Source organism: Drosophila pseudoobscura, chromosome 4 (assembly GCF_009870125.1).
Source record: "Drosophila pseudoobscura strain MV-25-SWS-2005 chromosome 4, UCI_Dpse_MV25, whole genome shotgun sequence".
In the NCBI taxonomy this organism is placed as follows: domain Eukaryota; kingdom Metazoa; phylum Arthropoda; class Insecta; order Diptera; family Drosophilidae; genus Drosophila; species Drosophila pseudoobscura.
This window is the reverse complement of record NC_046681.1, coordinates 9597437-9622140: the sequence shown is the minus strand read 5'-3', so window position 1 is coordinate 9622140 and position 24704 is coordinate 9597437. Positions and strand designations below refer to the sequence as shown.

The 24704-nt window shown below is 40.7% G+C and overlaps 4 protein-coding genes across 6 annotated transcripts in view; 3 read left to right on the top strand and 1 right to left on the bottom strand.

Moving 5' to 3' along the window:
* The window catches only part of LOC6903595 (uncharacterized), a 36698-nt gene extending 23677 nt beyond the window's left edge, over positions 1-13021 (top strand). Inside the window, exons 2-4 of one of the 3 annotated variants that reach the window (XM_033379907.1) lie at positions 7895-8461; positions 10513-10920; positions 12172-13021. In XM_033379907.1, the coding sequence (XP_033235798.1) occupies positions 8452-8461; positions 10513-10920; positions 12172-12311 (558 nt within the window). In that variant the 5' untranslated portion in view covers positions 7895-8451 and the 3' untranslated portion in view covers positions 12312-13021. Of the gene's footprint in view, positions 1-7894; positions 8462-8490; positions 8683-10512; positions 10921-12171 lie in introns of those variants that run through there. The other 2 variants (XM_033379908.1, XM_015180122.2) reach the window with 2 other exon arrangements.
* Positions 13022-19438: 6417 nt separating this feature from the next.
* LOC117184112 (uncharacterized) lies at positions 19439-21175 on the bottom strand. The gene is made up of 2 exons (XM_033380317.1): positions 19770-21175; positions 19439-19692 (listed from the first exon to the last, which is right to left on the bottom strand). Exons 1-2 carry the CDS (start codon positions 20841-20843, stop codon positions 19684-19686), a joined length of 1083 nt encoding a protein of 360 aa, XP_033236208.1. The 5' UTR covers positions 20844-21175; the 3' UTR covers positions 19439-19683.
* Positions 21176-22712: 1537 nt separating this feature from the next.
* Positions 22713-23385, top strand: LOC6903596 (S-phase kinase-associated protein 1-like). Its single transcript, XM_002132427.3, has one exon. It carries the CDS (start codon positions 22781-22783, stop codon positions 23207-23209), a length of 429 nt encoding a protein of 142 aa, XP_002132463.1. The 5' UTR covers positions 22713-22780; the 3' UTR covers positions 23210-23385.
* A 520-nt stretch (positions 23386-23905) lies between these two features.
* On the top strand, positions 23906-24625 carry LOC117184087 (S-phase kinase-associated protein 1-like). Its single transcript, XM_033380240.1, has one exon. It carries the CDS (start codon positions 24025-24027, stop codon positions 24451-24453), a length of 429 nt encoding a protein of 142 aa, XP_033236131.1. The 5' UTR covers positions 23906-24024; the 3' UTR covers positions 24454-24625.
* Positions 24626-24704: the final 79 nt, after the last annotated feature.

Here is a 24704-nt window from a genome sequence, read left to right as displayed (position 1 = left end):
AGGTTTGATTGGATTTAAATTTTAATTGGAATTGAATATATAATTAATTTATTTATTGCTTTAAATACTTTTGCATTTATTTAGAGACTGTTGCCATCTTTAGATCTCCAGAAAAGCATTATAATTTATCGATAAATTCTTCGTACAATTTTTACAAGAACTAAAATTCTACATACAAAATTAAATTACTCGGAAATATTCATCTATTAAGGCTCAATCATTTTTTAAATGTAGAAAATGTTTTAAAAATGAATTACAAAATTAATTTGGTCTGACAAAATGTGCTTGAAATAAATCAATTTAAATTGAAAACCTTTAAATATTTCCTCTACTATAAATTTTCTTTTAAAATTTTGTAATTGGAAAAAATTCTTCTACTATACAATTTTTTTTTATTAATTTTTTAATTGGGAACAATTTAAGCTTCAAATATTTACAACATTTTGATGTGTTTTCAAAAACATTTAAATTTTAAACGAAAATTAAAAATTAACAAAAAAAGGAGTATAAAACAAATATAGTTTTATGATTGTCTTGGATAAATATTTAAATGCAATATTGCTTAAAGTAAAAATACCATTTCAAAAGCTTATTCAAAACTCTATTAAATTACTAAATTAGCCACAAATTTGAGTACCAATCAGAGAGAGTTTTATTGGTTATAGGATATATATCATATGGCAACGGCAGAACCATCTATTGCCTCATTTGGTTCCATTAAAATGGTATTTCTCTGGTGAAATGTTCATCAAATGCTCTGTAACTAACTAAACTGATGTTAACTCGAAAGTTAGTATCAATAAAAATCAGTTTTATTATTTTTAAATTAAATTTTCCACCCCATTTTCCAGCTGTATCTTTTGGTATCTGGTTTCCATCTCAGGAGAGCATTCAAGCTTCGTCTGGGCACCATCTCCATCTCCATCTCCTTCGCCTGTTCCGTCTCTATCTTTGGCTGGAGTTTTGTTTTTTATTTCATAAATTTTAGTGCCTTCATTAAAGCATCTTTACAGTCTCGTCTGGACTCGACTTGGCTTTTGTTTTAGCCTCTTAGTTCCTTTTCTTTTTTTTATTTTGTTAATGCCCTCTTAACGTTTGATTCTGGGACTCTGACTCTCCTCCGATTCTCCTTCTTGGTCGCATTCTATGAGTGCGTAATTTACTTAAGCTGCTTTTGGCTTAATATGCGCATTTTAATAGATTTGTTCCACTATCGTCAAGGCAATAAATTAATAAAACGCTGAGCAGCGTACCTGCCTCCTGCCTCCTGCCTCCTGCCTTTTTCATGGCTCGAATGAATGCACTTGACTGGCTATGGGCATGGCCATATTGTGGGTATGGCTCAGGCTGTTGGCTGGCTCTCGGGCTGGGTTCGGGGCCTTTCCTGAAAGCTTTTCAGCTGCGGCTGAGTGCCTCTAAGATGCAACTAATGATAACGGCAGCACACAGCCACAGCAGAGGGGCAGACCCAGGCCATGGATGGAGATGCAGCTAGTAGATAGATGGAGCTTCTCGATTAAGCTGCTTACCTGCTCTGCCTCTCGCTCTGTTGTCGGGGCGTTGCATTTTGGGGTGTAGCTGCCGCATCAGCATCTCTCTCTCTCTCTCTCTCTCTCTCTGTCTTCCGGCAACTGACAGCTCAATGGCCAGGAGGCCCTGGGTGTGGTGTATCTTCTATATCCACGAGTGTGTGTGTGTGTGGGTTGAGAGTTTGTTTTGTGCCAGTTTACTGCTGGCTCCATTCATAATTATCAACCTGAGCCTCACCTTTTTGGCCATATGTGTGTGTGTGTGAGCGAGCGAGAGACCCGACGACCCATCATCGTTGCGCTTTTTCACGCTTTGGCGGCTCATTAAAAGAACCGCATTTGCCGCCCCAAACCCCAAGCCTAAACCCACCCACTGACATTGCCTTTTGTCCCAAAGAGAACTTGGCAACACTCTATTTTGGAGAATGGAGTAGGGGGGAGGGGGGTACACAGCCCCGCAGGTTATAAATTATGTTTGCTTCTCGCACAAGATTGATAGTTCTCCATAGGCATAGCATAGCAGGCTGCCTCCAAATGCCGTTAGAGCTAGGAGACGCCCCAACGATGCAGCAGCGGCAATGTCATTCCCGTGCTCGTGCCGCCTCGGTCGTCGTGTGTCTTGTGACCCAGTTAGCGCCATTCGCCGGCCCCCTTTAATTAGCATATGGTGTGGGGCATGTGGGGGGCTTGTGGGGGCTTGTGGGGGCTTGTGGGGGGTGCGAGGCTGTGCGAAACGCGATAATTTGTGGATGAGTGTGCAGCGAGTGTGCCATTTGCATGCACTGTGCCACCGCCAAGGCGTATTTCGGGGCAAGAGAAAGAGGGACAGGGAATTGCAAATTAACCTCTGCCTCATTATGTGATTTACCTTTGATGGGGTATTCGTGGAATCCAACTTTGAAGGCGGCACCCGCACACCCCAACACAGGGCATAGTCGTACAATTTTATTGAAAGGCAGCGTTCTCTGATGGAATCAGTAATTTGAAATCCGAGAGTGAAGCATTCAAAGGATTTGAAAATAAATTGGGAATAGATACGGAAATGACTTAGAGATAGATAAACATGCATGTAATAGATTCAAAGAATAGATATAAAGATTTGGAGGTATGTTATAAAGGTATGTTATAGAAGATACTAGATACAAAAAACAATCTCTTGATTGAAAGATGTGCATACCATACCAGAGATGGTAGATAGATAAATAGATAAGATACTCGTATAAAGATGGGCATTTCAATGAAGTGTTATATGTATTTATAAAGATAGACATATATCGGCTATTACGGGAGTTCCTCCGCTATAGATAGCTCGGCAGCCCAACCGAATGCAGCCGAATCCAATCTCTTTCTCGTCGTGCCACAGCCACTCTCTCCAGGAGAGGCCTGCGCTCTCTCATTCTCTTCGTTAGATTTCGTCATCCATTATCTGGAATACTGATGGGAAAAGTAGGAACGAATCCAAAGAACTCTTAACAGATAATGCTTTGGAGGAAGAGATACAACTTCTCCCTGAGGAAATTCTCTTCTATGGAAATCGGATCTTCGCAACTTCAGCAGTTTCGAGATCGTATCTTCTTGTATACCGATGGTAGCTACAGTCCCTACTTCAAATAAAATATTTAAAATTAGAGGGCAAGACCCTGGGCACTCTCTTCGCTCGCTCGCTATCGGACTCCATTCCAATAAATATTTCCCCACTCTTTGAACTTTCAATCTTCCAGATACTTGCAGAAATTAATCTAATCGCTTAAATGCTGTTAGATGTCGTGGGATATTCAATTTGAGTTCAAGTCTCTGCTAAATAAAATCCACTTTCGCAATTTCCTTAAAATCTCTTCACTTTTATCCCAAAAAAGAGAGCGAAGATTTATTGAAGAAATTGCTGCAGTGCATGCAGAAATTTGAGTGTGGCTTCTTGCTGCGTAGCCGAAAATCCCCCAAGGCATTCCCCTTTAGAGCATGGGGCATGCGGCAGGGGCAGGGGCAGGGGCATGTGTGTGTGGGCTGCTCGGAACCGTTCTAATCCCCTTTGCCATGCATCAACCTCTGCGTTGAGGAAGCAAGCGGCAAAAGAGGGTAAAAGTAAATCCAATTCGCCTTGGTATATTCAACAATAAGCCGCAGGTCAGGCAGCAGAGTGGTGCAGGGAGTGCAGGGAGCGATGGAGGAGAAACCCCCCATCAAAAGGTGCGCACTCCGATTGTAGTGCAGCTTTTTGTGCCCCGCAACCACTTCAATTTCAATGTAATCTCTTTAAATGTGAAACTACATACAACACAAAACCCAACGCCCGAGATACACTTCAATCAAACTTGAAAAAAAAACGCGGGAAAAAAACTTAAATGAGTTTCGATTTCAAGAGTGGAGGCCTCAAGAGCCGCGCCAAGTACTGTTAAAAATCGTATAAATAAATCTATTTTAGATGCCGCTAGGCCGCCATGCCGCATGCCACACTTCTTCTTTGTATTTCTGATTCGATTTTTGTTCGGTTTTTCCTTTTTATTACTTTTTTACTTTTCATGTACGGACAATCCAACATTGATGTCAGAATTTAATATGCTGTATAAATCGTTTTTGAGCCATTGACACATTCATGCGTTGGGTGTTTCGTTTATTCGTTTATTCGTTCGGTACTCGCGCTCGTATTCGTAGAATCAACAAACCAAAGTTGTCTCCATGGAATGTGTGTTACATCTCCCCCACCCCACTCCCCACCCCACTCCCACTCCCCACCAAACCAATATCCTCCTCCAATGGACTCTCTACTCCACTCTTGTGTTTGTATGGAAAAAATATTTATATTTACACGCAACTCTCATGCAGAGGCAAGTTCACTCGACATTCATTTATATTTCTCATATTTTTTCTTCTTTGTTTTGTGAATAATATAAAAAAATAAAGAAAGAAAATTTGAGTTTCCAAAAACGAAGCTAAAGATACACTTAATTGTTCGAATATCGATAGGGAATATCCCTGGAGACAAAAGGGAGATTTTACTCCAAAAAAATTTATATAAGCTTAATTATTTTATGTATGGAATGTATTTTGATTTGGCTGAAACTTTACCAATGATGAGATGGAAGGAAATACACTTTTTATCCACTGAAACTTTTATATCGGGATCGTACACCGATTCCTGTTTAAACACACAAAGAGTGCAAAAGGGAAAGCCCGAGAGTGCAAAAACAAAATATGTGCGATGCCTGTGGGACCGAAAATGGTTTAAAAAAATACATGTCGTGTGCATGACGAGGCCCATTGATGCCTCACTTTGTATATCTTCAGGGCAAACCCTCTTTTCAAACGAAGAATACCCTCTTCGAAGAGTACAAAAAAAAAATGCAGAACGAAGGCAACGAATATTTTCCACACTTATTGCTTTTCGAAGCTTTTCCATGGTTCACATTTCATTTATTTTCACTTGCGAGTGTGTGCACGAGGAGTATCTGTGTGTCTGAGCGTTGGTGTGCCTGTGCACTTCACAACTTAATACACTTTATTATTGAAAATATTTTTTATTACAAGTGCGCGGGGCCGCTGATCGCTAAGGGCTTCCCGGAATTATTTGTACGAGTACGAGTACGAGTATTTTTTTGTGTGCCTTTTCTCTCTCTCTCTCTCTCTGTCTCTGTCTGTCGCTGGTGCTCTCTGATGTTGGCCCTGACACGCAGAGCTCCTCATGCCAGTGTTGCCCCAATGTTTTGCCGTTCCTGGGCGCTGGGCTTCCGCTGGGGTTATTGTTGGGGGCATTGATTTGCTGCCGCTGCCCCTGCTGCACTCGTTTTCCATGAAAATACAAACACAAACACTCTTTTTCATACGCTCTCGAGCCCCTCCCTATATCTTTTTTATGGCTCTCTTTCCCCGTCGATTTTGATATTCATGTTGCATGTTGCTGACTTTTGAAGTTTTTGGCAATTGGAAGTTTTTTTTTTATTTTTTTGATTTTTTTTGGAGGGTGGAAAAAAACAATTTGAATAGCTCTTTGGATTGTTTACTTTAATTTACATTTCTTTCATTTCTTTTTCTTCTTTTTTTTGTTTTTTGTATTTTTGAGGTTTTTTCGGTCATACTTTTCTTTATATTTGATGATGGGGGTGCGGGGTTTTGGGGCGATATGCAAATCGAGTCTGAACTTCTTTAATGAACTAATTTTGTGGCAGAACAACGACGATCTCCACTCCTGATTATTAATGCCTTTCTCGCTTACTCTTGAAAGCTGAATTCAATTAGGCGTATGCCACGCCTCCCCAGACCAGAGACCTCTCTGCTGCTGTTTATTTATGTGCCGTTTGCTGACTGCTGCCTCATTTGCAAAAGTTTCCTAAAGAAAAGATTCGCTTCAGCGACAGCTCCAGCTCCAGCGACAGCTCCAGCTTCTGGTGGCACTGCTGTCTGCCTGCTTGCCCCACGCTCTTCTCACTGTATGTGTCAGTTTGATAAATGATATCAATTTCTTATAGACTCCACACACACACACACTCCTCCACGCAGCACTTGTGCCTCCAGTAGGCCTCCAAAGTTTGTTTTAGAATATTTCATTTCTCTCTGTTTCTGTTTGTTTCCCGCGTTGGCCTGCCCCTGCCACACCATTCCCGGTGTTCCCGGAGTCCACTTTTGCCAATTTGACACTTTTAGCGATGCGCGTGTGCCGTGGCACTTGAATTTCAAATGTATCTCAAGGCCCCTGCCTGCCCTGCCCCGCCCTGCCCCGCCAGTCGAGTGTATGAATTTTTAATATATGTAGAATGAGGCAATCTCTTAGTACGACTGCGAATGCGAATAGAAGTGCCAGAACTTCTTCTACCCAATATGCTAAACAGCGAGAGGGAGCGAAAGAAGAGTTGAGCCAAAGTGGAGAACTTTCGGGAGATTTTCTTTGGGTAAATTAACCAAATATGGCAGCTGTATCTATCTGTATCCGTTTCGGTGTCTATTAAGATGATTGTAACTGTCAGAACGGCAGTTGAATGACAAGTGAATGAAGGTGGAATCTTAACTTTTCGATTTTAAGATTGAAATTGGGTTCTACAGGAAATATAATTGACAAAAAGATTAAAATAGGAATCTTCTTCAAATAGTCGCTGCAGATTTCCCAATATAATCTCTTCCAAACTAATCGTAAAAAAACCAATAAATCCCCCAAGTTTCTGCCGCAACACCTGGGAAAATAGTTGCCACAAAAAACAACAATCAATAAATTAAGATGAGATATTTTGGTCTGTGAAGAGAGTGGAGTGGAGCGCCTTTCTAAGTATAGTCTGTGCAATAATTTAAAATGCCAACGAACATTCATAACGAGCATACAATTAACACAAATACCCAACGACCGATGCTGCCCAATGACGCCGCCAGCTCAGAGACTATTAGCCCAGAAAAATACACATCAAGAGAGCACATTAGTGAGGCAGACCCCGAGACCGGAGACCCACCAAGTAGCCAGATACGATACGGAGACACGGAGGCACGGAGGGACGGCGGCGACAGACAGACGACAAAAACAGCCGCCGGGCAAAACAGTTCCCAGATCATGTAAATGATGGAAAACGACGAAAAAGAGAGCTGGGCAGGGAGCTAGAAAAACTTTCGGCCACTAATCTATAATGCTGTCAGCCATTAAACAACTGAAAAACCAAATTTGTAACTCATTAAACAAAAGAAACGGAAAACAGAACGAATCTTAAGTGAATGACTGATAAATGCCACTCGCGTCTCATTTGTGGAAACGAGAGTCGGGGGACGGACTGCCAAATAATATTTAATTATAAACAAATAAGCGAGAAAAGAGTCTGAGAGTCTGAGAGTCCGAGAGTCCACGAGTCCGCCTTGGGGTTAGACATGGCTCCGCCGTAAAAGGTGCAGAGTGATTAATTATTATGTCAGGGAATTAAATCAAATATTTGAGTTGACACAGAGTTCCATTTGCTGTGCTCTGTCGAGGAGGTCTCTTCGGGTTTATCTGTCTGTCTGTCTCTTCGAAATCACGAAATGCAAATAAAAATGACTTTAAGAAAGGAACAACAACAAAAATACCATAATAATTTCCTGTCTTCTGCCTTGGACGGACATGAAAAATTGAAAAGCCAACAGACAGGCATTTCGGGCAAGAGATAACATAATCCATGGTGCATGCATCTGTGCATCCAGGGGGAACCGTGAGTAACCATTTTTTTTTTTTTTCGGTTCCATTCGGTTCGGTTTGGTTTTGTTTTTGTTTCATGAGAGAGACAAAGGCAGTCACGGGGAAAACATTAGCATATATCAATGCCAAATGCAAATAAATCATCAATAACATTTCTTTCTCTACCTCTCTCTCTCTCTCTCTCTCCCTCTATCTGTGTGTGCCACTTATGCACCACTTACAGATACTTACCCTGGAGACGGAATGCCCAGAGGGACAGATACCAGATACCAGAACACACAGAGATACCCGAAGAGCCGTAGAGCCGTAGAGCTGCATGCAGCTGTATGCAGTTTTCCTCGAGACTGAAGAGGAAACCTAAAGGAACACGCCAACGCGTCTGTCATGTGCGCCCCGAACTAAGGCGCCTTGCATAAATTTACGCCCGGGGATAAGCCCAAAAAAGGAACAAGAGCTAAAGATACTCTGCTCAGATACTCAGCTGCCAGGGGGAAAATGGAAAGGCAAACATAAAGCAATTTTATGCGTTTTTAAAATGCGGCAATTGACTGAAACAACAAAAGCGAGCGAGGAAAATTCAACCAGACCGCATGCGAGCACGTTTTCCGAGATGGTAAATCAAATACGAACCGGAGCTCGAGCTGGAGCTCAAGTCGGGGCCAGACCACAGACCACGGACCACAGACCGTATACCGTATCCCGTAACCCGTATCGAAAGGAAACGCCGGCTACGACGAGTGTATCTCGCGCTGGATGGCTGGCTGATAAGCAAAAGGCGAAATGCTTGATGGTTTGTTGACGACCAACAAAAAGTTCTTGAGCGTGTGTAAACATTTGAAGGACCATCGCACCCAGGGACCTGCACAGGCAGGAGCCAGGCACCAGGCACCAGGCACCAGAGGAACGAGTCTCGGTTTCGGTCTCCGTCTCCGTCGTTTATAAATGCTCTACAGTTACAAATTGTAGCCGCAGCTGTGCGTGTGCCACATGTGCTCTAAACCATTTATAAATGTAACAAAAAAAAAGTAACACACAAGGAAAGCGTAAGGGAAAAGCCCTTAGCCCAGAGACAGTTGTGGCACAAGTGCAATGCATAAATAGCAAGCAAAAGATACACGCTGTGAGAGAGAAAGATACAGAAACAGGCGACGACAAGGTGTTACTTGTGGGTGTGTTGGCGTGTGCAAAATGTTATAAACAAATCGATAATTTAAAGCCCATGAAAAGGCACTAAAAACCATAAAAAGAACGCACACACACACCAACAGATACATTTTGAGAGGAGCAGATAGCCCGGGAGTATCTCTGCGCATTCGAAGCGGAAAAGCGGGCATAACAAAAACAGAAATTACTTCAAGGAAGTTACGGGAGAACGCCTCGCATCGTTCCCCATTTCGTGGCCAAGTGCTAAAAGTGCAATTTCAGCAATTGTATCTGCAAGATACATTAGCGCAAACCGAGGGGTGTGCCTGTCGGTCTGCGCCGCGTATCGTGAGCGGTGTAATGACAATTTGACACAAGGCACAAAATATATACATGAAATTGAGCAATTTATATGCCAAATGTGTAATTTGATGCACGGACGAGATACATTCTGTCTTGTATGGTTGTATCCGTATGTACCGAGTATCTGCGCCGAGCAGATGTCGTGTAAACGGTGGAGACTGCTGGCAAAGAACTTTAATTGCAGCCCATCCCCGAGGAGTATGCATTGAGATACATTCTGGTATCTGCAAGATACATTTGCCACAGCAAACACTGTGCAAGCAGCCATAAACTAAAAAAAAACAAAAAAATAAACAGAGAACATTAATTGCAACTGTTGCGGGCAGATGCATATTTGCAGATGTGAGATACATTCGTGTGCTTACAAGATACTTTTGTGCTTGTGAGATTCTAACAAAAACAACAAGTGAGATACATTTAAATGTTAAATACATTGGTATCTATGAAATATATTTTTCTCATTTAGATACATTTGGGAAAAATGCAATAAAACAATAAAATCCATATTGTGAGATACATCTGTATCTATAAAATAAATATTTAACCAGCAGATACATTTGTATCATTGTGAAAAATACAATAAAACAGTAAACAAAATTTTATAAAATCCATATTGTGAGATACAAATGTATCTATAAAATAAATATTCTAGTGCTAGATACCTGTGGAATAAAATAGTGAATAAATTCAATAAAAGCCTACGCTTCTATAAAATCCATATTGTGAGATACCTTTGTATCTATAAAATAAATATTTAACTAGTAGATACATTTCTATCTTTAATTCAATAAAACAGTGAACAAAAAGCTACGCTTCTATAAAGTCCATACAGTGAGATACATTTGTATCTATAAAATAAATTATTAGCTGTTGGATACATTTGTATCTTTGGGAAAAATGTAATAAAACAGTGAACCAAATTTAATAAAAAATAATCCATATTGTGAGATATATTTTTATCTATGAAATAAATATTTAACTGTTGGATACTTTAGTATCGGTGAGATAAACTAAAAAACAATTTGAAAAAACACTTTTTGCTGTGAAATAAACATTGTGTGAACGGATTTATATCCATAAGATACTTTTTCATCCAGCAAATACGTTTGGATCTGTGAGAGAAATGCCTGAAAATGTGTGTGCAGTGCAACAGGAACTTTAACTAAATCTAATTTGCTGTCTGTCAGATACTTTTCACCGAAAACGAAAACGAAACCGACGCCATGCCAATGCCAAAGCAAAAGCTAAAATTACATTTACAATTACATTTTAGCCCAAAAGTCAGTTCATTAACGAAATTTACCCCTAACCCCCACCTACCCGTGACTCTTGCAGAGCATCGTCCACAATTAGCGGAGCCATCGGAGAGGAGAGGAGGAGCCAAGGAGCCGCCGCCCAGCAACAACCGATGGACCATGTTGATGCCGGTGCTGGAATACTCGTACAACAGACACATAGCCAAGATACCAAATTGTAAAATGAGGCGAACGACGACGCTTAGAGTGGCATCGATGCGGATGGGGTTGCTGTTCCTCCAACTGTTGCTGGTGCCGCTGCTCCACTGCCAGGCGGTGGATCCAGCGGCCAGCGGTGGTGCTGGTGCTATTGCTGGCGGTACTGTCGCTGGCGGAGGAGTCGGCGCTGGTGCTGGTGCTCCCGGAGGTGCGGCAGGGAGCAACAGCCTCAATGGCGGACCAGCGGGCGGCACACTGAGTGCCAATCTCACGGAATTGGGCAGTCCCGGTGTGTATAATTCGACATTGGATATATAATGCTAATTGCAATGTAGTGTATGGCGTATAGCTGACTTAACCCCTAACCCCTAAACCCTAACCCCTAGCCACAGTCCCATTACCATTCCCATTCCCATTCCCAGCCCCCCTTGACGACGACGCCGCCATTTTGGCATTTGTGTGTTGTGTGTGTGCATTACCCGTTTCCGTTTCCGCTTGGCGAAAGCAAGAGCAAAAGCAGGGAAAGGGTTGGCCGGGCGGCAAAAACTATTAGCTACTTGGCGCTAAATAACCACGCCCACGCCCACGACCCTTGGCCCGACCACCTCCACCTCCATTCACACAGAAGCAAAACACTAAGCATCAATTAACCCAATTTTCAGAATCCATTTTCACCTGGCCACGGAGCACGGAGCACGGAGCATGGCGCATGGAGCTGTGGCCATGGCGCGCTCTTTGGCTCTTTTGCTGAGTATTTTCCTACTTTTCCGTACTTTTGTGTGGACTTAAGTGTGCGTGTTCACAGCTCCTTTTCCCTCCATCTATATATATATTTTTTTGAGAGTTTACCTCTTCTTTTTTGCCACCAATCCCCAAGTGGCGACGAGTCGAAACCAACTCCCAATTCCCCCAATCCCAGCCCCAGCCCACTTCCTTGTTTAATCCTGGCTCTTTTAGCCAGACTTTTCTTCTACTCCAAACTCTTTTCGCAGGCGTTCCGGGCATTTGTTGTAGTTTGGTTTGGTTTTGGTTTCTGGATCTGGACTTCAACGTGGGAGCAGCAGCAGCAGCGGCAGCAGCAAATCATAATTAATCCATCGATTTTGCAGCATTCTTTTTTCAGCATTTTCCAGCTTCAATAATTCACACAAATCATTTCAGCTATAAATATAAATTCTTTTTACAGCATTTAACAATGAGTTTTTCAGCAAGCAAGAGAATTTTTTCAGCACCGTAGAGTTTTTCCCTTTTATTATGGATTTGAATACATATTACGGATCCAATTACAAATTGATGAGCGGGTAATGAACGCCACAAAAAAAAAGGTATGTATTAAATGCAATAATTGTAATTTTGAAATGCCTTTCGCGTGGCTTTGATTTGTATGTAATATCATAAATAATTCATTTTCACACATTCATAGCCATATCTTTGCATGTAAACTCTCGCTATTAATCATATTTTACATACATACATAGTATGTATAGTGTGCGCTGGACATTCGAATTATATTTGTTTTATTTTATTGGGTATTTCGCAGACGCCACAGAACTTGTACGACAGTTTGTCAGACATCAGATACAACGGACAGCGGGTGGTCCCTCGCAGCATTGGTCATCCGCAAACAGCTGGAGAGATGCAGATGTCCGGGATTGGGATTGTATTTCTTTGAAGAAGTGACAACCCTTCAGATACATTTACGACTGCTGGCGGGAGTTGTGTGCTTGATTGCAGCTGAAAGAAGCGAATTCCATAATGTTCCACTATAATAAGTGCATTAAATTAAAAACGAGGGGAAACGTTTGATCAGATCCGATCCAGGTTCATCAATCTGATATATACGGTCATTCCCTATAATTCTAAGCTGGATACTGGATACAAAATTTAGTCTCTAGAACTCTTATGGTCCCTGAGATCTAGGCGCTGATCGGGACTTGGCTTGGCTATTGATACGGATCGCTGATCAAGAATGTACATATATAGGAAACGCTTCCATCTGGACGATACACACATCTAATCTAATATACCCCTATCTATACTCATTTTGAGTACCGGGTATGACTATCTCCAAGTTTGTTATTCATAAATATAATCTACTAATTATTTATTCGAATAAAGCCACCATTCAAACGTGATAAAACATAATTAAAATCGTAATTTATTGCAAATATTATATGTCGATTTATGGCATTGTAGGCCTAAACTCTAACGTGTAAAACATTGATAAAAACCATATTGATAAGCATGGCATTCTGTAAAGTAAAATAAAAATATTCTTGAGACAAAACGTGATTAAATCAGTCTTAAAACAAAAACACTCTACACTTTTGTTAACTTTGTTTTAGCCAACATTTTTATCTGCCAATAAAAGAGAACTAATTATTATAAAATACCATAAAATTGTGTGTGTCATCCTTTTGGGTTTCGTTTTCGTGTTGAACTGTCTGTCGATCAACTAGCTCAACCCCGCCAGTCCAATCAGTGGGTAGGAGAGGGGAAGGGACACCAAGACACAGGAAGTTGTCTCAACCTGTCCATAAAGATGGCACTCCACGGCCTACACGATTGCCGTTCAAAAACCCGTTTGGATCGGAGACTCGGAGGAGACTCTTGGCTGCGTGGCCTCCTTGTGGTTCTGTGCCTGTGCCTGTGATTTTTTGTGTAGTCTGAGATACGTCTTTTATGCATTTTGTGGCTGCATCTAGATAGGCCCGGCCCGGCCCGGACGGGGCCAGGCCAAAAAGATTGACTCCAGCAGAGTGTTGATAAGGCCCCTCCTCGCAAGCGGCCCGATAAAGTCAATCAATCAGCTAAGAGACAGCAGCGGCTCAGAGCCGACTTAATTATCTGTTCAGATAACCAAAGGCTAAAAATAGCAGCTAGTGGCCAGTGGATGTTATGTTAAATCGAAAATCAAATCTCTACAAAATCGGTAATTTAATATTCCAATTGTGGGCCGAACAATGGCCAGAGTCTGCCTTTGGTTATGGCCATATTTAGTCTCACTAAAGACTGCTCGAACAAGACTTTGAATGGGCTTTTATTAATATATTAAGCAAATCGTTTGGACATCTTAAACAATTTAGTTTAAGGCAAACCCCCAGAAGTGTGGCATATGCCCAAATTCATTCATTCATCGGGGCATGGAAACAGGTTTACCCAGCTTGGAATCGATCTCCAGTAAATGTTATTGAGAGCAACAAAGCGATGGAGTAATCACCAACTTGAAGAGATAAACATTCTTCTTAAAGAACAAAGAATTCCCTGGAATTTAGTTTGTTAAATTGCCTCTGAAATGATGTGCTGAACAATTTGCCAATCCAATTCCTTCCTTTAGCCCTAACCTATGCCAAGCCAAGAGGAAAAACTTGTCGATTGGACAGACCAGACCCAGGGCCGTGGACAATGAAAAATAAAACTTTCACATAATAGCTTCGAAAGTTGCACACATACCCCTCATCCCCGCCCCCCCACCAGGAACTTACCTTGGGTTCTCCTCCAGAAACTTGTTCTTTTCGCCTGCCAAACAAATAGTTGGCCATAAGAAGTTGTTCAAATATTTATTTACTTTTTCAAGTTGCGTATTTTTTTTTGCCCTGCCATGTGTTTGGTTTGGTTTGCTTTGGTTTTGGTTTTGGTGCAATGTTTATGTATAATTCCCTGGGCAAAGTTACCTGCTGCTGCTGCTGCCACTTTTTGCACCCGCTTCGAGTGCTGCTTTGGACCAAAACTAATAACAAATCTTTTCATTAGTTGCGTTAGACAAGTTAGTTAAAAAGTGCACTTTAGGCAAACACACAAATGCGTGTCTGTGTGTACACCTCAAGGAAATTCAACTCAAACAAGAGAGAAAGTGATATATACTATATATTGTCTGAGGGCCGAATAGTTAGATACTCTAACTGTTGGGTCTATAGAACAATATAGTGATTAACATCTAGAAGTTTTCCAAACAATCGAATAGATCGTTTGATTAACACTATACAAAAGTCCATTCTGCTGCATTCTCTGCCATGCAAACAGCTCTTCGGAATAATAGTACCCCATAGACAATAGAATATAACTCAACAGAACAGAACAGACCAGGAGAAAAAATTAGTTAAGCCAATATCCAGGGGGGGATGGGGTGGGGCAGAGAGGGCACAGTGCAAGACAGAGAGGGAGAATACTTGCCCGAAGAACTTCTCCTGGAAACTTTTGTGAAAGCTACTGAGCATAATGAAAGCATAACATTTAGTTAGCACTTGTATTTGCTATATAAACTGAAGCTCCGTCCTGGCCCCCATCTCACCTCCGCCCTGCACCTGTATGTCCTCGTACTCGTACAGCCCGGATAGACAACAACAACAACTTTTCATTAATAACTCAAAAATGTTTTGTCTTGAAAAGTTCAGCAGCATCGAACACACCACTCTCCTGTCTGGGAGGTGTGGGGAGGGGAGTATACCGAAAAAAAGAACTTTGGGTCCGCAAACTTTTTACTGTTGTGCAGAAAACAAATCAAAGGAGTTTCCGACAAAGTTATTTTTTTTTTTTTTTTTGCCACCCAGAGCCCTCCTCCCTACGTCCTGGATCCCGATGGGATGAGTGGATCGAGTGGGGGGTTGGGGTGTCGGATCGGGTCGGGGGGTGTTGGGGCCTGAGTGGAACAGACTGTGACAAACAATGACAACGGCTATAAGAAGGGAGAGCCACGACAATGGCAATTAAAGCAACAACCAGAACAGCAACAACAAAGGCATCAGTTCAGTGGAAGTTTGTCCATAAAAAGCATACAACAACTACTCTGGCAAATGGGTAAAAACTCTGGTAATAAAGGGAAATTATGATGATTTTCTATTTGGCAGCGCGTTCCAAGCATTTGGCGCGAAAACAAAGAACCATAAAACCGGGTCGGATTCTGAGAGGAAACAACAGTATCCCGCTGTCGCAGTGGCAGTCTCCTTTCTATCCGTAGCAGCATCAAAGGCGAAAGAAAACCAGAAAGAAGTGCAAAAGAAATTAAATGACAGGAAAAAATAAGTATTAAATGATAACATTATTGGCGCAGAAAGTACACGGATGTTTCGTACTTTTTATGATTTTATTTTACTTAATTCTTTACCAACCACTCTGTCCTGTTGATACCGCAAAAGTGCTCATTGAATCCAGCTCCGATCTCTGGTTCTATTCCGATCTAGTTCTCGCATAGTTCTAGTTCGCAGAACTAGAACTATCGGATGATTATTCATATCGATACTTATTCGGATACTTACGATATTTCGTACAACGTTAATAGTAAATACAATTGTAGATTAACACTAATAATTATAAGCTAGCAGCAAGGTAAATACAAATGTAGGGTTATAATACTAAAACAACCTAACAGCTCGGCCATCCTGACAATTAGATCGCCCTCGATCGTAAATATGTAATTAAGAGTAATTTTAATTATATGTGTATATATATATTTTGTTAACTATTTAAGTAGGGGTCACTTTCACACTGATTACGCCAATCTGCCCATTTCCTTAATCGGCATGCCTCTATAATGCCCTCATACGGGATTTGGCTTATTTGGCAGTTTTCAATGTCATTTAACACATATCTGTCGTTCGGCAATACCTTCTTGATGATGTACGGACCCCTGTACTTCGGAACAAATTTTTTATTTGTACCTATTGTGGTGTCAATGTTTCTCATTACAACGAAATCGCCTTCCAAGAACTCAATATGATTTTTGTGATTCCTTTCAAAATACTCTTCACACTTCTGCTGACAATGCTCGATTTTATCCAAAGATTTCTTACGTACTGATTCTAAATCGCTTTGAGTTCGGTCTTGTTTATCATCTAAGTATTCTGTTAACGCGTCAATATTACAACCCCTCTGTTGGACTCCGAATAACAACACTGAAGGCAATTCTTTCGTGGTCGAATGGACTGAGTTATTAATTGCATATTCAGCCTTTATTAAAAGTTTGCTCCAATCTTCGTGATTTATTGGCTCAGTTATTTTGGCGAGCATAGCTTTCATAGTTCTGTTAACCCGTTCTACCTGACCATTCGCTTGGGGTGAAGCAGTTGCCACTTTCACGTGCTCTATATTATTTTCTAACAAAAATTTACTAAATTCTAATGATGTAAAACACGTTCCTCTATCGCTAATAATTCTACGTGGACGACTATAAAATTGAAAATACTTTGAAAAACATGTGTTGACTTCTTTAGTGCTTGTCGTATTTACAGAAAACAATTTTACAAATTTCGTAAAGGCGTCAATGATAACTAATACATGCTTCTTCTTTGATATAACAGCGGGAAGTGGTCCAAAATGGTCTACGTGTAAGGTGTCGAATGGGATTGGTCGCTTAGGAATATTGTGAAGTGTTCGATTGTTCGCATGTGTGGGGACTGAAAACATGATACAATTTAAACAATTTCCTATAAACAAATCGATTTTAGATCTCATATTCGGGAACCAATAATGTCTTAAGATTTCTTTCATACATTTCTCAGTTCCTAAGTGACATAAGTTTTCGTGAACTCTTCTGATTATTTGCGTTTCCATTTCAGCTGGGACATAAAACAGCTCAACGTCGTTCTCACCTATTTTATAAACAATTCCATCGCTCAATGAAAATTTCTTAACAGGTCCATGCTCCAATTGTTCTTTTAATTTTCCTATATGGTTGTCCCTGTTTTGTGTTATCTGAAGCTGAAGATTAATGTCGTCACACTCAATCACGGAAACTATTCGGTCTTTGTTATCACTTTCATGAATTGTCACTATTGGTTCATATTCAAAATCTTGATTAAGCGCTGAAGGATATCTACTTAAGGTGTCCACATGGGACATATATTTTCCACTACGATGTTTTAAAGTGTAATTATAATTTGCTAGCTCTATGGCCCATCTGGCGATATTTGAATGAAGACGTCCCTTTCCTAAACATAAAACTACTGAGTTACAATCTGTTATAATTCTAAACGGAATCCCTTCTAAATAAATTCGAAATTTCCTCAATGAATAGATCACAGCTAACGTTTCCAGCTTGAAACTTTCGTATCTTGCCTCTAGTTTTGTCGCTCTCTGTGAAAAATATGCTGTTGGGTGAAACTTATTGTCATCTTGTTTCTGCAACAAAATTCCACCAAAACCTTCACTACTTGCATCACAATGCAATTCTGTTTCTCGATTTGGATTATACAGAGCTAATACTGGTGACGAAATCAGTTTTTCTCGAAGATATTCAAAAATTTGTATGCATTTGTCTTGAAGCTCAAACTTAGTTCCAGGTTTTGTAAGTTCTTGTAATGGTTTTGCTATTCTTGAGTAAGCAGGAATGAAACGCCTAAAATAAGAGAATAATCCCAAAACCTTTTGCATTTCATGGCGATCTTTTGGCAATGGCAGATGCTTAATGGTTGCTGTGTGTTCACAGTTTGGGCTTATTCCCTTACCAGAAAGGGTATATCCCAAGAACTCAATACTTTCATAACCAAATTGACATTTACTAACCTTAATTTCTAGTCGATATTCTGCGAGAATTCTTAAAACTCTACCTACTGTTATAAGATGTTCGTTCAACGACTTGGAACCTATAGCGATATCGTCCATGTAAACTACTACATTACCTTCGCGAATTAATGGTTGTAAAATGAAATTAATAAATCTCATAAATACTGCTGGTGCATTCATAAGCCCAAAAGGCATTCTTGTGTATTCATATTGTCCGCTAGGTATGACAAATGCTGTATACTGCACTGAACTTTCTGCTACTTTTACTTGGTGATAACTGTGTTTCAAATCTAAAAGTGTAAAAATTGTGTTCCCTTCTAATCTCTCTAAGCAGTCGTCTATTAGTGGCAATGGATATCCATCACGAATGCAAATCTTATTAAGCTGTTTGTAATCTACACACATTCTTTTTTCCACTGATTTTTTCTTAACTAATACTATTGCAGAGCTGTAAGGCGATTTACTTTCTCTTATGAAGCCTTTTTTCAATAGTTCATCTATTTGGGTATCTACTTCTTTCTTCTCCTGATATGAAAGTCTTCTCGGAACAGTGCGTACAGGTTCTTCTGATTTAAGTTTGAGGTTCATTTCATAGTTATGTTGAATTGCTGGAATGTTAGTTAAGTCTGAATAGTTAAGTTTTATCAATTCCATGAATTTACTACGTTCTTTATCAGTTCGCTTTGGGTCGATATTATAGCTGTCCTCTTCTTTTGTTATTTCAATACTATATATATACGGTATATCTAAGTTGGTTCTTTCTAATGATTCACTTGCCATATGCTTTTGCTCGTTATCTTTCAATAAAAGGTCAATGTTATTACAATTCAATTGGACACTAATCTTATTCTCATAATTTTCATCCTTCAATAATCCATTATTATTGATATCTGATAACATCATCTCACTGTCTCTATTTGTCAATACTACATTTTCAATTTGGTCGCTCTCAATGTTCACTAATACTCTATTTTCATCTAAGTCACTGTTCACTAATACTCTATTTTCATCTAAGTCACTGTTCACTAATATTCTATTTTCATCTAAGTCACTGTTCACTAATACTCTATTTTCATCTAAGTCACTGTTCACTAATACTCTATTTTCATCTAAGTCACTGTTCACTAATACTCTATTTTCATCTAAGTCACTGTTCACTAATACTCTATTTTCATCTAAGTCACTGTTCACTAATACTCTATTTTCATCTAAGCCACTGTTCACTAATACTCTATTTTCATCTAAGTCATTGTTCACTAATACTCTATTTTCATCTAAGTCACTGTTCACTAATACTCTATTTTCAATTTCATTTTCAAAAATTAATTTTATTCCATAATTTTCAAGGAAACTGCGCCCCAGAAGGACATTATACGAAATATAGTTGTTTGGTACAACGAAAAATATTAGTTCTTTTTCAATGTTATGAAAAACTAAATTGACAATTATTTTTCCAAAAATGCTTATTCTCGAACCGTTAACTCCAAAATACTCTGTCGGTCTTAGTACACCATCAAAATTTTCATAAGGTATCGCCGAGCGCTGCATCAAATTAATAGCGCTACCGGTGTCCAACATGCCAGAAAGAAATTTAATTTGATACCTGCGTTTTATATCAGTGTAAAAATATACCCCTACCTGATTAACAATAGGAACAAAAATATTGTTCTCCTCTCTGTCGTCCATCGGCGGGTTGCTGGCTGTACCCACGGATCGCTGGGCTGACATAGGCTTCTGTTGGCAATCCTTCACCTGGTGCTGCATGGATCCACACTGGAAACACGATCCCTTCTCCCGCTTAGGTGCGGGACACGATGAAGCATAATGGCCATGTGCTGAACAATTATAGCAGCGCGCCTGGCTCCGGTCATTTCCGGAAGCAGTCATCCCAGTGCGCCTAAAATTCGTCTGGGTACTCTTCCTCAAAGCCTCGTATTGTCGAGCTAGCTCCTTAAGTTTTCCGATGGTCGACGCTGAATACAATAAGGCGATACTGGAAGATCGATCACGAAAACCATCAATGATGAACTGCACTGTCAATTTCTCTTCGATGTCGGCACGCATAGCAATTTCTTCCATGCGAAGAATATATCCCATTACGGAGTTTTTCTCCGGGTTGAAAAAGGTTTCCTTCAACAGGAGTACCACGTCGGCAGTTGAATTGCTGCGGCCAAAAGTTTTTAGGAAGTTTCCTTTAAACTCGTCGTAAGTCTTTGATTTGTCGACACGCATGAACAAGTCCGCCTCTGTTCCCGCCTTCATCAACATGCGCACACAACGAAGCTTAAAATTGCTGCTTTCGTTCACGCCTCCGCAAATCCGTTCAAAATTCAAGACCCATTCAGAGGCTTCATCATTTTCACTGGCAGAAAAAGGGGCAATCAGTTGCTTGACCATTCGGATGTCATCGGTCACATGGTTGTCCATTACCATTAAGGCAGCCAGTTTCTTCTTTTTCTCAGCAACCCTTATTGCGGCGTCAAGTAATTCTTCTTCTTTCATATCGTCGATCTGCTCATTTTCAGACACTTTCTCCTCCGATTCAATATCCGATTTATTCACCAGACTTTCAGAAACTTCATCCATTCCACCACTTATGGCAAGCTTGCGAAGTTGCCTTAGTGTTGCGCTGGCTGGAAAAATGATCTCTTTCTCCAGCAACCACTCTACAATTTTTTCTTTGTCAATGTTTGCCATGGTTTCCTCAGCCATTTATAAAATGTGGAAAATACTCGTTGTCGGGGATGCCAGTAGACAAATACTTATGTAGGCAGATTCTTTAAAGGGCTACTATCCCACTTCTGAAGTTATTGGCGCAGAAAGTACACGGATGTTTCGTACTTTTTATGATTTTATTTTACTTAATTCTTTACCAACCACTCTGTCCTGTTGATACCGCAAAAGTGCTCATTGAATCCAGCTCCGATCTCTGGTTCTATTCCGATCTAGTTCTCGCATAGTTCTAGTTCGCAGAACTAGAACTATCGGATGATTATTCATATCGATACTTATTCGGATACTTACGATATTTCGTACAACGTTAATAGTAAATACAATTGTAGATTAACACTAATAATTATAAGCTAGCAGCAAGGTAAATACAAATGTAGGGTTATAATACTAAAACAACCTAACAACATTGTTGTTCTTTCTATCCGGAGAGCGTTAAGTGAAATCATTCACAGTTGGGCGAACAGTAGGAGAAAAGGAAACGAAGAAACGAAGAAGGGATTAAAATATCAGAAAAAGCGAATTAAAAAAAGAAAACCCAGTGCAAAAGTTGTAGAACTTTTCAGTGAATGAGAAATAGTTTAGCAATTAATTGAGTAGTGAGAATTATTTGAAAGCATTTGTTCGAGTTCGAGTCTGAGATCGATTGCAAAAATATGTAACTAATTGTAGGGTCATAAGTTAGACGTTGAAGCTGAGAATGAATAGAAATTGACAGGAATTTTAAAGGATATTGCTTAATTATAAACAACGCATTCCTTGATTCAAGGTCAAAGGGTCAAGCCGGAAGCCTGTAGCCTCTCTTTTGCCTTGCCAAATGTGTAGACAACAGAATTTAAGGGAAGATACATATGGTTCACACATTCGCACTCAACCACATCGCGGACAACTTTTGACACCAGCTCCCTTATTGTCCAGCTCTCTTCCCCCACGGGCACTCTTTCACTAACACGAGTACAAAAATAACGGCCTTCAAAGGAAGATCTGGGCATACACTGGGCATAACGTCGTAATCAATGCCTCTATATATGACAAGAAACTATTATCTTTTCATATGTACAGCCCATTTAGGCATCTAACCTGGTATTACAAGTTTTGAATGATTTTAATCAGTGCCAAGATGGCCAAGAACGGCAAAGCTGCTATGTCTTCCATGTCTCACCACCAGGGGGTGGAGCAAAGAATTTTTCGGTGGACCTTAGTTGGAATAGTGAAACCATATTCCTTGGTCAGCCAAAACTTCCAATACAGTTGTCACTTCCTTGAATGTGTGGGCCTCAGCGGACACCCACAGGTTACTCATCATAGCCCGCGAGGCCTCCTTTTCCATTTGCATGCTCTTCAAGACAGTGAAGATTGAACCAATACTGGCAGCACCAGTGAATTTATTTGGTTCCTTGGTCCATGGGCTGCAAGCACTCCAACGTATGCCGGAAAGCATGCCTCGAATAGAGGACACCTGCTCACCCAGACTCATCATACCCATCGGTCCATTGGGTATAGACAGTGCGACACCGCCATCGAACGGAATGCTCTCGATCGACGTGCCATCGTAACCCCACTTCTATTATAGGTTAAGTACTCTGGCCGTGGGCTCCGAAAATGGCGGAGGAGCCACTCCTTACGATCGAGCTATACGCAGTTCTGTCTAGCTTTCGATGGCTTCTGCGAGACTGATATACTCCGACATTTTCGGGTTTTTACGAAGAGCACGTTTCCTTAACATTTTTGGACCAAGCATAAAAGTCAGTTGTTGCTTGGTTGTCCAGTCTAGCCAAATTGTACCTTCACAGTCGAATGTCATAGGGCTGTCAGAATAGAAAGGCAAAGAAATTATTCAGTTGTCAAATAGAGTCCAGCATAATTCACATTCAATTTTTGTATTGTGCCTAAATTCTTCTGAAAATTGAAAAATCAAGATGCAGGGAATTGCGCTGGAGTCCTCTGATGGCGAAGTCTTCGTTGTTGACGTGAAGGTAGTCAATTTTTCAAAAGTCCTACGCACTATGCTCCAGAGCAGCTGGTTAGTGGACGATGGCAAGCCCGTTGTGCTCTCGAACATTACCGGCGCCATTTTGCGCATGGTGCTGGACTGGATAAAATACCATCAGGACGATCCGCAAGACACAGAGGCTGCGGAGAAGAGCTCGGAGCTGCAGGAATGGGATGCGAACTTCGTCAACGTCGACCAGGATACACTCTTCAAGCTGATTATGGCAGCCTATTTTCTGAAAATCAAGGGTCTGGTGGATGTGACCTGCAAGGCTGTGGCCAACAGTATTAAAGGCAAGACTACCGCTGAGCTGCGCGAGATGTTCAACCTCAACGAGAAGAACGCTTCGGCTTGAGTGGCAAAGAAGCGTGAGAAGGGGAACTGCCCCTAAACTTTATTCATGTGACATTCCAAATATTTGTACCCAAGCCTGAACGGGCAAAACCTCAATCACACACAACACTGCGACACTCTCGTATCAATGGCTTCACATGAATAAATGTTATGTTAATTGCTAATAGCTGTAATAAATTAGACTTTGCTAAAATTACTGCGAAGAGAGATAGCATGATGGACAAAATGCTAAAGTAGTGTTCGTAACCATCTCTAAACAAAATGATGTTTTCCAACACTGCCAGCAAGCAAACTTGGCTCTGAAAATTGCAACAGTCGATAATGTCTGCTACCAACTCTCAATGCATGCTTTTCCCCACAAGGCTATCTGTGTTTTTGCAACTATTCGGTTCGCAAAGTCCAATGATATACAGCCGTAATGCATTTCAGTTCCCACTTGTCACAATTTTAAATAAACCGCGCTTGGACCCATCGCTCACTGCAATCGATAGGGATGGGGTTTTGGATGGAGAATATTAAATATTACATAAATGTTGCTAATATCCGAAAGAGTATAAATGCAACAGCAAAAAATATTACGGAATGTATATTCGGAATAATAATTGATTAAAACAGAATAAATAGACATGCACATGAAATTGCATTTTATTCAATGTATCGATACGAACTATCCAAATTGTACCTTCACAGTCGAATGTCATAGGGCTGTCAGAATAGAAAGGCAAAGAAATTATTCAGTTGTCAAATAGAGTCCAGCATAATTCACATTCAATTTTCGTATTGTGCCTAAATTCTTCTGAAAATTGAAAAATCAAGATGCAGGGAATTGCGCTGGAGTCCTCTGATGGCGAAGTCTTCGTTGTTGACGTGAAGGTAGTCAATTTTTCAAAAGTCCTACGCACTATGCTCCAGAGCAGCTGGTTAGTGGACGATGGCAAGCCCGTTGTGCTCTCGAACATTACCGGCGCCATTTTGCGCATGGTGCTGGACTGGATAAAATACCATCAGGACGATCCGCAAGACACAGAGGCTGCGGAGAAGAGCTCGGAGCTGCAGGAATGGGATGCGAACTTCGTCAACGTCGACCAGGATACACTCTTCAAGCTGATTATGGCAGCCTATTTTCTGAAAATCAAGGGTCTGGTGGATGTGACCTGCAAGGCTGTGGCCAACAGTATTAAAGGCAAGACTACCGCTGAGCTGCGCGAGATGTTCAACCTCAACGAGAAGAACGCTTCGGCTTGAGTGGCAAAGAAGCGTGAGAAGGGGAACTGCCCCTAAACTTTATTCATGTGACATTCCAAATATTTGTACCCAAGCCTGAACGGGCAAAACCTCAATCACACACAACACTGCGACACTCTCGTATCAATGGCTTCACATGAATAAATGTTATGTTAATTGCTAATAGCTGTAATAAATTAGACTTTGCTAAAATTACTGCGAAGAGAGATAGCATGATGGACAAAATGCTAAAGTAGTGTTCGTAACCATCT